This window comes from Pteropus medius, unplaced genomic scaffold, assembly GCF_902729225.1.
Source record: "Pteropus medius unplaced genomic scaffold, Ma_sr-lr_union100, whole genome shotgun sequence".
Classification (NCBI taxonomy): Eukaryota; Metazoa; Chordata; class Mammalia; order Chiroptera; family Pteropodidae; genus Pteropus; species Pteropus medius.
Window position 1 is genome coordinate 30,660,103 of NW_024355205.1, and position 13,923 is coordinate 30,674,025.

The following is a 13,923-nucleotide window of genomic DNA, read 5'->3' on the forward strand; positions in this document are numbered from 1 at the left end:
GATAGGTACGTAAGGTATTATAACTTCTATGGAAAGGAATTTGGCGATACCTAATGCCTGACATATGTACGTATCCTTTGACACACAATTCTCACTTTCAGAAATCAATTCCGGAAATATGATAAAAACATAAACATAAGGCATTGCAGCACTATTGGCAACAGCAAAGACTAAAAACAACCCAAACACCTACCACTGGGAACTGGATGAGTAAGTTGTAGTAGAAGGAATGATGGGATATGATCACCATTTTTACAGGGTAAAATGCACTAAACGATTTCAGCAATGACCATCACTGGCTGGTAATGTCACAAAAAATAGGGACAAGTAGACATTACGTGCCTCTTGAGGGAAGGACATCACACCAATCTGAGGCATTCTTGCCAAAAAAACAAAAAACAAAAAAAAAAACCTAAATCTGATTCAGCCTCTAGATCTAACGTCACTTTCTAGGAAATATATGGCCTAGGGAACATGGCTAACATCACCGTGGGATCCAATGGCAAACTCGTCAGGGCAAATAACCCATTTCCTCTACAAATAAATTATAAGTTCAGAAAGAAAAAAAAAAAAACACTAAGGAGAGGAAACCTATATGTTTAACAAAACTTCAGAGTCATCACCAAATGCAATGCGTGTATCTTCTTTGCTCCTGATTTGAGCAAATTAATTATAAAAGAAATAATGAGACAAACAGGAAAAATTTGAACATTGGCTAGATATTCGATGCAATTAAATAATTAGTATTAATTTTTAGGTGGGATAACGTTATGGTTTTATTTTTTTTTTAATTCTCCTTCAGAGATACATACTGAAATATTTACAGATAAAATGATATATTTAGAATTTGCTTCGCAGTACCCAGAACGGGAGCAGGCAGGAGTGCAGATAAAAGTACATTAGCTACAGCCTGATCATCGTTGAAGCTGAGTGGTGGTTACATGGAGTTTCATTATGATATTCTTACTGCTTTTGCAAATATTTGAAATTGTCTATGATAAAAATTTATTTTTTTAAAGTCATGCAAATTTTGCATTTACATATAGGTAGGTAGGTAGGTAGGTAGATAGATAGATAGATAGATAGATAGATAGATAGATAGATAAACCTATGTCTGTTTCAACATTAAAATGTAACTTTATACCAAAACTCATTGAAAAAAATGGACACTCCGGAGAGAAGTGCTGTTTATTTTAAAGATTTCTACATACCCACAATATGACATTTTTTGCCCCATGTAATAGGCTGAATAATATCCCCCCTGGCTCCCCAATATCCACATCCTAATTCCTGGATGTTGCTGTGAATGTTACTTTATATGGCAAGAGGGACTTTGCAGATGTGACTAGATTAAGGATTTTGAGATGGGGAGATTATTCTGGATTATCTGGGTGAGTCCAGTATAATCGTTAGTATCTTTATAAGAGATTTGACTACAGAAGAAGGTCAGGTGACAACGGAATCCAGGCAGGAAAAGGCAATGTGTTGCAGGACTACGGGCCAGGGCAGGAGGACAGCTTCCAGGAGCTAGAAAAGGCAAGGAAACATTCTCCCCACCCCGGGCCACCAGAAGGAGCCAGCCCTGGCAGCACCTTAATATGACTCCCATAAGACTCGTTGCAAACTTCTGACTTCCAGAACTGTAAGATAATAAATCTGTGTTGTTTTAAGCTGCCCAGCCTGTGATAATTTGTCATGGCAGCCACAGGACACTGCTACACCCCAGCGTGCAGATCCCAGGCACTGAGCAGAGCGCAGAGGCTGCCCCACCTGCCTGCATCCCAGCTCTCTGAGCGGACCATGGGGCTGCCAACACCCGAGGCAGAGTATTTTGAGAATCACATAAACCACAGTGGCTGGCTCAGGTCATTGTTCAATAAACATTTGTTTTCTTTCCTTTCTAGGTCTCTCCCTTCTACCTTGTCCTCTGTGCTCAATTTGTAGTCACAATGACAGCTAACAAGCGTGCACATTTCCTGTAAAAGAAACACCCTAGAAAAAATAACTTTACCTTCAAGCTTTGGGTTATAAATTAAAGTGGGATGAAAAACAATGCTTACGGTCAAGGTCTTCGAGGTATTTGTTAATATAAATGTGTCATTATTATCTCAGATAGTTGGCCTTCATGGGAGTATGCTCACTAATGTCAGAGGGGAGGGTTCTTTTAAATTTGTTTTTTTTTTTTTTTTTACCAGGGAACTTTCATGGGCATTTTATAGTCAAGATTATTACCAGACCAATAAATTCATTTTAACAATCAAAATTTGTCAGGTTGAAGTGAAAATTCCAAACAAATGGAATTCAATTCAATTCGATTCGATTGGCAAATGTAGCAGGGAAGGAAGCCAGGAGGGGAGGAAGGGAGGAAGGGAAGAAAGGGGAGAAGGTAGGATGGTTAACTTTGTCAGCTTGATTTTTGGAATACGGGTGCCCAGAAATCTGGTAACACACTATTTCTGGGTGTGTCTGTGAGGATGTTTCCGGAAGAGATTAGCCTTTGAATCCGTGGACTGAGCAAAGCAGATGACCCTCCCCGGCGTGGGTGGGCAATGTTCAGTTTATCAAGGGCTTGAATAGAACAAAAAGATTGAATCCACTCTCTGCCTGACTTCTCGATCTGGAACACTGGTATATTCTCCCGCCTGGTTCTCAGGCTTCAGACTCAGACAGAAACTATACCATCGGCTCTGGCTCTTAGGCCTTCAAACTGCACCACTGGTTTGACTAGGCGTCCAACTTGCAGACAGCAGCTTGTGGTTCTTCTCAGCCTCCATAATTATGTGAGTCAATTCCTTATAATAATATTCCTCTGCGTGTGTGTGTGTGTGTGCGTGTGTGTGTGTGTGTCTGTGCACGCGCGTACCCATATACGTGGGTGTGGGCACATGCTGGAGGATGGTGATGGTAGCTGGAGGTTGGGTAGAGTTTTTACTAGAGGTTTTCTAGGAAGGGCAGACAGGGAGCTGCAGAACATGAACAGCTGAAGGCAAGAAATAAAAGGGATTTGTTTGCATCCAAGGTTGGCATTGTACGTAGAAAGTAATGGAATGGATTAAGACAGAGAGAAAGGAGAGAGGGAAGGGAATATGGGCAAGTTGGAGAATGAGAAATGAGAAAATAAGAATGATGAGATAGGGAGAAAGGCCGCACTTGCTGGCAGGTGAAAATAATAGCTCGTATTAATGTAATGAGTGCCTACTATGGACAAGGTGTCGCTCTAAGTACTGGGCCTGGATGTTCTCGTTTATACTCCCAACCATCCCAGGAGAAACATGTAATGGTCATGCCCATTTCACAGATGAGGAAAACCAGCTACAGAGAGGTAAGTCACTTGTCCAGGGCCACACTCCTGGTGGAAGGTGGAGACAGCATTCAGAGTAGGCCGTCTGGCGCCAGACTCCACGCCTGTGCCCCGACCACTCGACTGCCCCTTCACTAAGCACCCTTGGGAGGCATGGGCACAGCGGCATCTACAGCAATGTCTGGAAGTACAGGGTGCATGCAGAGTGCAGGGACTGGGTTGCCGAGTGAACATTTCACCCTGAATTTTGGAAATCCAGGAGCTTCTTTCTCCCTTTCTAATCAACCGAACTGCCTCAGTGGCTCAGGGAGAATGGCCTCTGCAGGATGCTTCAGGCACAGCAGGACTGCCTGCCAAGGATCAAAGCCAGCAGACAGCCTTAAGTTATCCGGGTTGGCGGTCTACATTGTCGATGCTCAGCTTTACTCTGGCAGTGTAGAGCTGAATCGAGAATACTAGAAAGTTGGTATATTGGAGGGGAAGGCCCCGTAATTCTATGTATTTTAATTTCCTAACTAATTTTCAATGGCTTAATTCTGGGGCTCCTCTCTCGTTTAGTCCTACTCATTCCAAATACTTGAAATGTTCCTCTCAACTGTGCCTGTGGCTCTTAGAAAAGTGATGATGTATGACTTTGGAGACGGGCCCTACAGAAACCCAGAAGAATCTTCGTCACGCTTGTCATTAGCCAAGGGCTGGGTGAACCCTGGGGCTCTGTTTCCCAAGAGCTCAATCCACGTGAGATTGTGGCCCAGGCAAACAACCTCACCAGTCCGAATAAATGCAGCTGACTGGCTGGTTCCTGGGGGCTTACATAAAAGCTGGGAGGTGTACTCAATGAGGGCGGGGAGGTGGGGGTCCTTTGGTTTAATGAATTGGCTGTGCGTACATGAGAGAGGTTGCAAGTTCAGGGCCGACATCACTCAATTCATACCCTCAAATAATGAGTGTAAGCCCGTGATTTGCTGGTTGCTTAATAGCACCAAATATTTCCTTAATGTAAGCCAAGGGCACCACTAGCCTTTTGTCTGGGTATTACTAACCGTTTAAGTATTTAAGGCAAAAAGCGATTGTCCTTTCTAGGCTATTCGGCATCTTGTCTGTCAAGGGGCCCCGGGGATCGGTTTCCTGTCCTTACGCGGAGGGGCGACCAGAGCTGCCCGGAGACACGGCCTCCAGCCTCGCAGGCAGCTGTTTGTTTTGGAGTCTTCTCAAGAAGGGGCAGGATGGAAAGCTCTCCTCGTGTGCTGAGCCATCAGGCCCACCCCTGACCTTTCTCCCAGCCAATGGCCCTCATCCGTGGGCAGGCCTTGAGCCTGGAGACCGACAGACACACTTAGATGATTTTACAGGAAATTTCACAGTTGGCCAGTGTCCTCCGAGGACTTGGAGCAGCTCTGGATGCTCCGCCTGCCAGTGCCACAGATATGGCCAACAGGACCAATGCCTCCGCCCTGTACTACAGCTTTGAATACTACCTGGACTACCTGGACCTCATCCCTGTGGATGAGAAGAAGCTGAGAGCCAACAAACGTGAGTCTTGATCGGGGGAAGCCGGCCAGGCAGAGGCATGGGGTTGGTCCCAATGATTCTCTCTCTATTCACTTTCTAACTCCAACAGCCGCCTCAGGTAAGCCTGAACGTAACCACAGGTAAGCTCTGCACTCAGAGACAGGGGTAAAAGAGTACCTGTTACCTTCTGTAGTAGGTTTGGAACTAATCTCCTACGAAACTAAGACACTCTGGGAGCAGAATATGCTTTTGAGATAGAGTTCTTGATCGAGTTTCATTTGTCTGGGGTTCCAGTAAGTGAGGTAAGTTTCTTTACAGTGTAGATTTGGGGTTCTCTGTTGTTTGTGTGCAGATTTGAGAGAGGGCTATTTTGTCTGTCCCTCCTAAGATGTGTGACTTAGTAATTTCTCCCAAATACCAACCGATGTTTAATCTTCGTGGTCTCAAGGAGGACAACCAGAATGAGTTAGCATCCTTTGCTCATCTTCCTTCCCATCTTAATCTCTTGGGTAATATGGAACTTCATGAACAGTCTTCTCTGATTATTCCAGCTACTCGGTCAAGATAACAAGTTAGCTGAGGAACCAAGCATGAAAAACAGAACAAGACCAGTCTCGGCCCTGGGAACCCATCCTCTGCCTATCCCAAAGTCTCGAGTTCCTTGGCTGTTTCTTGCCCCACAGCCACACGATATGTCTGTTAAAAAGAAAATGCAGTCCCTAGAGGGAACAGGATGACTTTCACATGAAAGGAAAGACAGTCTGTTGCACACCAGCTCAAAAGGGAAGTCGTTCAGATGCTGTCATGTAATAAAAGGGGTCAGAGCCCTGGCGGAGGCCGGGGGTGTCTTGTTAGGAAGCGTTCCCATTTCCAGTTCCATTCACAACTTCCAGAGTCAAATGCGGGGCACCCATCCGTGTTTGCGGAGGGCTTACTCTGTCCCCAGCACTGTGCAAAAGCTTTGGGGACTTTGAGATATTCGGAGTGTGTTTTCTGATGCAAGGTACGTAATCATGAAATTAAAAGGCGGATTTTTGCACATACAGCTCTCAATAGAGAAGACATATAGTAAAAGGGAGCAAGTGTCAGGGTTGAAATAAAAGCCTACTCATACATACTGTCAAAAGTTCAGAACTCTAGGATACATACTGATCTGGACAAAACGTAAATTTGCATGTACGGAAATGTTGTTGTTGTTGTTTTAATTAACCCAAATTAAATTAAATTAAATTCTGGACCAGCTTCAGACACGCCCATGCTCTGTGTGCCAGTCACCCGGCTCCGTCACCACCTGAGCTCCAAAGCTTCTCCTCGCTGTTTTGGGTTGGGGACTGTTGGCAACTTTAGAATCTTAGAACCCACAGTCTCAACCTTTGCCCTCCCCCTGCCCCACAAACGACTTCCATTTCTGGGAAAAGTGGCTGATATTCTCTAAGTCGCGTGTGAGGTTTGAGAAGATGTTCTTCCTTGCACATGTGAGCTAGTGTTGGAAGTTTACAGCCTGTATAGAAATGAGGTCAAATGAGATAAACTCCCAAACCCAGTAAAGACCATCTCAGTGAAGAAATTTGACAGGAAGCCAGTTGGTTCCCTCCCCGAAGAAATACTGTAGGTGTTGGGGGCTTTTGACACCCACAGAGAGAGGCCAGCTGCTGCCCTCCCCCCATGAAGAATAAACATCTATTGGTATTTTCATAGAAATTATTCAAGTTATACATTTTAAGGGATGGACAAAATAACTCTTCCAAATCTGCATACAGATGATGGAAAACATGAAATCTACAATTTGAAGAAACTCATCCAACTTATTGGAACCCAAAACGAATACATTAAACTCTATGAAGAAATCCATTGTAAAAGGATATTCTATTTGAAAAGTGTCCTTGTTTCTCAGAAAGTTAATTCTAAATTTAATACAAAAGGTATCAGATACCATTTTACACCCAAACCCATAGATGCCAGGAGGTCTTCAGCACCCACAGAGAGAGGGGCCCCTCTGGCTTCCTTTATTCCTGTGTGTATCCCAGGTGTCCTAGGCTTCAAGTCTTATCTGAATTTAATTTCTGTTTTCTGTGGAAAAGAAGTTTGGGGTTAAACAAATGCTCTATCTCCAGGGCGTTCAAGCCCCGAAGAGATAGTTGTCTAGTTTTTTTCTGGGGGACCAAGCGGGAGGCAGTGACAATGTAGAGGCCAGGTGCATGGACTCTCGGGCCACTTGGCTGGAGTTCACACCTGAGCTCTGCCACTGACACCCTGAGTGTGGGCGAATAAGTTACTAAGGACGGGCCAGCACCAGGAGGAGGACATTAGAACCCATTTCTCAATGGGAGAAGTGCTAACATTTTGAGACAGCCTTTAATTCACCATGAACAAGAAAAATACGGCAGGTGGCAATATGTGCTCCACAGATAAATGAAACAGGTGTTGGCGTCGGAGGAGAGCTGGGGCCCACGGAGGGATTGTGGCCTTGACTAGGGTGGTCAGTGGAGGCCGCCCCAAGGTAACCCGAGAGGAGGTGACAGACAGGCCTCGAGGATGTCTCTGGAAGGAGGCTTCCAAGGAGCGGGGACACCAAGGGCAAAGGATCCGAGGCTGGGGGGGGGGTGGGGTGGGCGGTGCCTGGCGTATTCCAGGAATGACAGATTTCAGGTACTCTGGTTTTGAAAATACCTTTTCCTTATGGTTTTGAAAATATCCTTCGCTCTTAAAATGGAAACCACTTTATTATTTCCTAAGTCAACACAAACCATCCATCAATAAGGGAAAAAAAAAAATAGAACTATGGGCAAGGGATATGAAAAGACAACAAAAGAAGAGGAAACTCAAATGGCCAGGGATGAGGAGAAAATGCTCAGCTTCACCAGCAATCAGGGGAAAGCGCTGGGAACAGCGAGATGCCGTTTCCCACCCCCGGGACGAGCAAACCCCAAAAAGACTGACGTCGGAAGTGCTGGCGTAGGAAGGAGAGGCATTAGCACTGTCCTGTGCCGCCCATGGGATGAAAACTGGGTCCGTGATTTTGAAGAGCGACAAAGACCCGAAAAGCCGAAGACGCGGATAAAGCCACAGAAGGACGCGGTGGGGCCTGGGGCCCCGAGAAGCTGCGCGACTTGCTCAAGGGCGCCCAGCAACGTAGTCACAGAACTGGGATTCAAATCCCAGGCTCCGATGTGGTGGGACCCTTCCCAGGACGCTCGTTGTGATCCCTGGGCAGATTCTCAGCAGAAGGAGGGGTCCGGCAGAGCGGGGACTTCGGCCCGTGTTGCCCTCTCCATTCCGGCTCCTGGATCGAGCCCGGCACGTATCAGGCAGACATAAATCTCTGTGGAATGAATGAATAAATGAACTGATGTGAAGTAGGCCACTCTTGCATGCATTATTCATTCTCATGATGAATACCTGTGTCCGTCATCAATTTATACCCTGTCAGCTCTGAATTTATACCCTCCACACATGCGCTAATAAAAGACGAAATTTCTTGAAAGTGAGCACAGTGTAAAGCTTTCTCCAGAGAGGGCTCTGGAGGGCACTGCGGGAGGGCCGGAGTTGGGGTGGGGGTCCGCAGTAGGGATAGGAGATCCTCTGGCGGAACCAGCCCCAGTCCCTGACCCTCCGATATCTTGCGGCCTTTGTGTGGCAATAACCTCTCTGCAGTCATGTCGACGTGGACCCCAAACCCCTTGTACAGCCTGTGGCGGGTGCGGGGAGGGGTTACAAGCCAAGCGGTTGCTCCTCCACGAGCCCCCGCCAGCAGGACTGTGCCACCCACCAGTCACAGGCCACTCGTCCCTGCCGGTACTCTGAAAGTTGTCTGTGGTTTGTCCGGCGGCCGCAGACTAGCTCGGCCTGGCTAAACCAGCCAACATCTCTGCCATCTGTTGGCCAAAGCACACTTTCTCCAAGGTGTGAACCTCTTCCAAGTTTGTCCGGCTTTGGTGTTACAGGCTGGATTTTGTCCCCTCTCCCAAATTCCTGTGTTGAAGCCCTAACCCCTAGGATCTCAGAATGTCACTGTATTTGGAGGTGGCGCCTTTCTAGAGGTCGTTAAGTTAAAACAAGGTCCTGTGAGTACGCCCGAGTCCAATATGCTGGTGTCCTTATGAGAAGAGGCTACTAACACACAGACACACACAGAGGGAAGACCCTGTGAGGACGCAGTGAGAGGGTGGCCACCTGCCAGCCAAGGAGAGAGGCCTCAGGAGAAACCAATCTGCCAGCACCTTGATCTTGGGCTTCCGGCCTCCAGAAATATGAGGAAAAAAAATTTTTGTTGTTTAAGCCACCCAGTCTGTGGTTCTTGCTTATGGTATCTGTCTTAGTCCGTTCAGGCTGCTATAACAAGATACCACAGACTGAGTGGCTCGCGAACAATAGAATCTTATTTTTCTCAGTTCTGTAGACTGGGAAGTCCAAGGTCAAGACACCACTGTAGTCGCATTTTTGTGAAAGCCCCCTTCCTGTCCTCACATGGTGGAAGGGCTGAGGGAGTTCTCCTCTGGCCTCTTTTATAAAGACCTAATCTCATTCACGAAGTCTCCACCCTCACGACCTAAACACCTCCCAAAGCCTCTACCTCCTAATCCTGTCACAGAGGGCAATAGGATTTAACATACGAATTGAGGGTGGGTGTGAGGGGTATGAACACAAAATTCAGACCATAGCACAGCAGGAGCAAACTAATACACTTGGGTCCTCTCCCGCAGCCCTCGGCCACCTTACAGTTTCCATATGTCTTATCCTCTTTTACCCTAGTTAATAATTCTTCATATTAAGCTTCCCTATTTAACCTACTTTCTGTGTGATTTCTATCTCCTGGTTGGGCCTAGCCTGCTACGATGTCCTTCCAGACCTTTTTCTTCTGCATCTGCCTAAACGCACGAACAGTGCGTTGAAGGAGCAAGTTCATACAGTGCAGAGAGCCACTTTTTCTGTGACTGCCCCTACAAACCAGCTTAGTGGTGCTGGCTCTTTCTGTGCCCCTGGGTGAAAGTTTGAAGCAGGCCTCCTAGCTTCATTGCTCACTCTGAAATTTAAAAAAAGGAAAAAGTCTACCAGTCACTGTGTGTCTAATGTCCAATCCCACAAAAAAGTTTCGAAACTTTAAAAACAACCAACCTTTGAACTTTATGAAAAGTCAGAACTTTCCGCAGCTCGGGGACAGGCGAGCTTCCCTTTTTGTCCTGCCAGCAGCCTTCTCCCCGGCTACTGCTCCATGCTGGTTTGTGACATGTCTTCTTTGGAGCACAAGGGACAGAAAGAGGTGAAGGCAGGAAGGGCAGTGCTTGGCGGGCACTGGTCTGGGTGGGGGTGTCCTCTGTCCCTGTCAGTGAGTCAAGCTGGCTCTTTCTCTCCTGGTGGGGTGCTTTTTTAGATTCCCCCATCAGAGATGATGCTCTCTCCTGCTGGCCTCACGGGACAGCTCTGAGGCCCTGCTCCCGGAGGCCAACCCCCACTGGGACTGGCTCTGTTTGAGGCCCACCTCCCTTTAGGCCGGCCTCAGGCTGCCCCGGAGCTTGCACCTGCCCCTTGCAGACGCCCTCTGCTGGGCCTTGGCCCACCTGCAGCTTTACCGCTTAACAGCTGACAATGACTGCGCAGTCTGTAGTATTCAGACTTTCTTGAGCAGGAGTCAGACTCCAGTTTCCTGCGTCCCACTGACTGCAAAGGACACACATAGAGTTCCCTGGAGCAGCCCCACTGACCCACGGGCAGGGCACCTCCTACCCTCTCTTACAGGACAGAGGAAGTGGAGGACTGCACGCAGCAGACGCTGATTTGCTGCTGTCTGGTTAAGGGTCTGTTTGCTGGCTTGTAGGTGATGGCCACCTTCCCGCTGTGTGCCCACGTGGTCTTTCCTTGGTGTATGACAGTGGAGGGGGTGGGGGTTAGTCCGCTTCTTAGGTCACTGATCCCATCATGAGGGACCCACCCTCATGACCTCTTCTAAACCTAATTACCTTCCAAAGGCCCTGCCTCCAAACTCATCACACTGGGGATTACGGCTTCCACGTATGACTGGGGACACGAACGTTCAGTCCATAGCAGAGCCTTGGTCTTGACTTTCCGCTGAAGCAGACAGTCCACTATGAACATCTCGTCTCCCATATATATTTCAAATAGGATCTGGCTGTTTATGCTGTTTCGTACTCTGATTTTATTTGCTTTGCAATATTTTGTTAAATATTCTTTCACGACTTTGTAACTAGCTGCAGGGTGTTCTAGAGGTTTGTATTTTGGAGATATAGAATGTTTCCAAGAGTTCGCTATTATAAGCAGTGGCCTTGGGGACAGAACAACTTCTATTGTTGTGTGTCAAGCGAAGCCGTCTTGCCTATTTTTGTCCTCAGTATTTCAGTTCAAACAAGTTTACTAAAAATAGGGGGGAAAAACTAAAAAATGCAAAAACTGAGCTATCATCCACACCCTGTGCCACAGTTGTCACTGTGCCATTTTTGTTTCCTGTAGTGATCAGTGTCAGGTGGTTTCAGGAAAGCTCTGTCACATGGCTTCACGAGGTGAGCAAGAGTCTGGATGAGGATGGACGGGAGGTCACTCCACAAAAAGCGGATGACCTTTGCTGACAAATGCAACTGTGTCTCCCCGTCAGTCCCTTTGGGTTGCATCTCCTCCCCAGTCAAACGGATCGGGAAGCATCATATCCCGGCTCTCGGCAGCAGGCACATAAAAGACAGAGAGATGCTGGGAGCGGATCCGTGAGCCAGGGTGCTTGGGGGGGAGACAAGGAGGCAAAGATTTTCTCACAAGAAGGTTGCCTGGGACAGCTGGTTGCAATGTGGCAGGCCAGTCTGGCTTCAACTCTTATGTCACCTCGAGAAGGGAACAAAATAGAAAGAAAAATACCCAGGGCAAATGTGTTAACCTACCAAGCGGGAAGGGTTTTACGGTTTTTGTGTTCGTGCCCACATACTGGAACTTATTCCATCGTGGCTGGGAAAGGAATTGAAAACATCTAGGAGTTTATACATGTTTTCCTGGAGCGTGCAGTGTGGAGTTGAGGTTCTGTGGGTCACCTTTTCTCAGGGACGGCTTGAAATCCACTGTGATTTCGTTACAGGGACTTGACAAGGATTTCTACCCTTGTGATTTTCGTTATGTACCTTCTGACTATTCCCTAGAAAGGCTAAGAATTTCCCCAACACTGTCCAAAAGTGAAAAAAATGTCATTCTGTTTCCTCAGGCCCTGCCTGAACTGTCTGATTCCGTATTTAATCTTTTATTTGTCCCCCTTTCAGAGGCTAAGCTTAGGAGAAAACCACTCCCATATTCCAATCTTAAGTGGCAACACAGATTATTCTAACATGATGAGTCTCCTGACACTGGTCTAATGCTCCCTTGCCGGGGAGCAGCAATATGGATTGACCTCTCTTGGGTAGTTCCTGGCTTTTACACTGTATCATTTACCTTTTGGGTCAATATGTCTTCTTCCTTTCATTATGGGTTAGGAAGAATTTGTGATGGCCCATATTGACTTCCACTGATGCATCACCTCTGGCAGCATCAATAAGAAGGCAGGCTGTTCATCTGCCGCTCTGAGAGCTGGGAGAGGAAAAACAGAAACACACCATAGTCGATCTGCTCTGAACATAACATAGAGAATAAAGTGTAAAGACTGAACAAAGGATCTATATAACTCTCATCTCTCATTCAGAGTAATCGATTTCAGGTTACAGCTTTAACCGTGACTTCTAACTCTTCAGCAAATGGTCAGTGCCATGGGCGTGACATAGCGGTCAGTGAAAGTAATTTTTAACCGAAGAGAATGTTTACCTTGGAACAAAGTTCCCATCAAGGTAGCCCCATGTGGAGGTGCTACACTTGAATGATTCTGTTATTGCTCAAAAACTGCTTAGAACTTTTCTTTTGGAATTTACTTCGGCGGCCACAATGCATTCTATGAAATATCTATGGTGAAAAATTAAGTATATCTTTGAGGGTGGGTTTGCTTTTGGGAAATAATTAAGAATCACAGAGATTAATCAGGTGAATGAAATTAAGCCGATCGATACCACCCAAGTGTCAAAAATAAAAAATGACCTCATAAAGTAGAAAAAATGGGGTGTGAGTGAGTGTGTGTGTCTTTGTACTTCTAAGGTAATTCTAAAAGAAGAATTTTATAACTGTTTATAAATGTTTGATCAATATATTTATTTTAGAAACATTGATATGATTCTATAGTATAAAAAGATGATTATTTTGAAGGTCAGCTCTCATTTGGATTTCTAAGTTTTGGAATGTTTATTTAAGTCACTTTTTTTTTACTGATTCAGTAAAGAAAATTGCTTACAATGAACAGAGTGCCAGATGAAAGAGAAGTTGATTTCGCCCTCATGTAAAAGTTTGCAGGATGGGGTGGTGGGGTGGCTCCACAAAATCCTTAGGATCTGGCTTTATTCCAGCTCATCGCTCTGCCATCCGTGGGACATGTCCCTCATCTTCATGTTCCAAGCCATTTTAGTGAGCTTGAAGGATGCAGTGATATCACTTGCCTCAAAACCTCTTAAGAGAAATAATAATTTTAGTTCTATTTATATATCATTTCATAACCACCAAACAAGGAAGTATGCCATGTGCATTATGCATACATATTATTTTATTTAATCTGCATAATAGTCTATATAACACATACTATCATCCTCATTTAACAGATGAGGAAACAGATTTAGAGATATAAAAATCTCAGACTGTCTTAGATCACATAGCTAGGAAATGGCAGAGTAAAATTTGAACTCAAAACTATCCACCTCCAGAGACTCAGCCCTTAACTTCATTGTTAGTCCCCAAGAAGGGGAAAATCTTGGAGTTTATCTTCTACTAGGACTATAGGACTCAAATGTGAAAAACGTTTGGAGGAACGCTAAAGCTAAGGCTTAGCAATTTTCATTCAACAAAATGGAGGTGTCTGCTATGAGTAGGGAGTATTTTAATTGGATTAATGTGCTAATTCCAAGTTAGGAGGAGAAATTCCCCCAACATGACATGAAGCCCAACCATGCCATCCAGAGCCTTTTCTTGTCGATCCACTGTGGATGCCTCATTCAGCCAGTATGGACAAAGGAAGGAAGAAGGAAGGAAGGAAAGAAGGAAGGAAG

The 13,923-nt window shown here is 45.8% G+C and overlaps 1 protein-coding gene across 1 annotated transcript in view; it reads left to right on the top strand.

Annotated features, from left to right (window-relative positions):
* The first annotated feature begins 4,151 nt into the window (after positions 1–4,151).
* The window catches only part of MRAP (melanocortin 2 receptor accessory protein), a 16,581-nt gene continuing 6,809 nt past the window's right edge, over positions 4,152–13,923 (top strand). Inside the window, exon 1 of the mRNA XM_039858061.1 lies at positions 4,152–4,834. Within this exon, the coding sequence (XP_039713995.1) occupies positions 4,642–4,834 (193 nt within the window). The 5' untranslated portion in view covers positions 4,152–4,641. The remainder of the gene's footprint in view (positions 4,835–13,923) is intronic.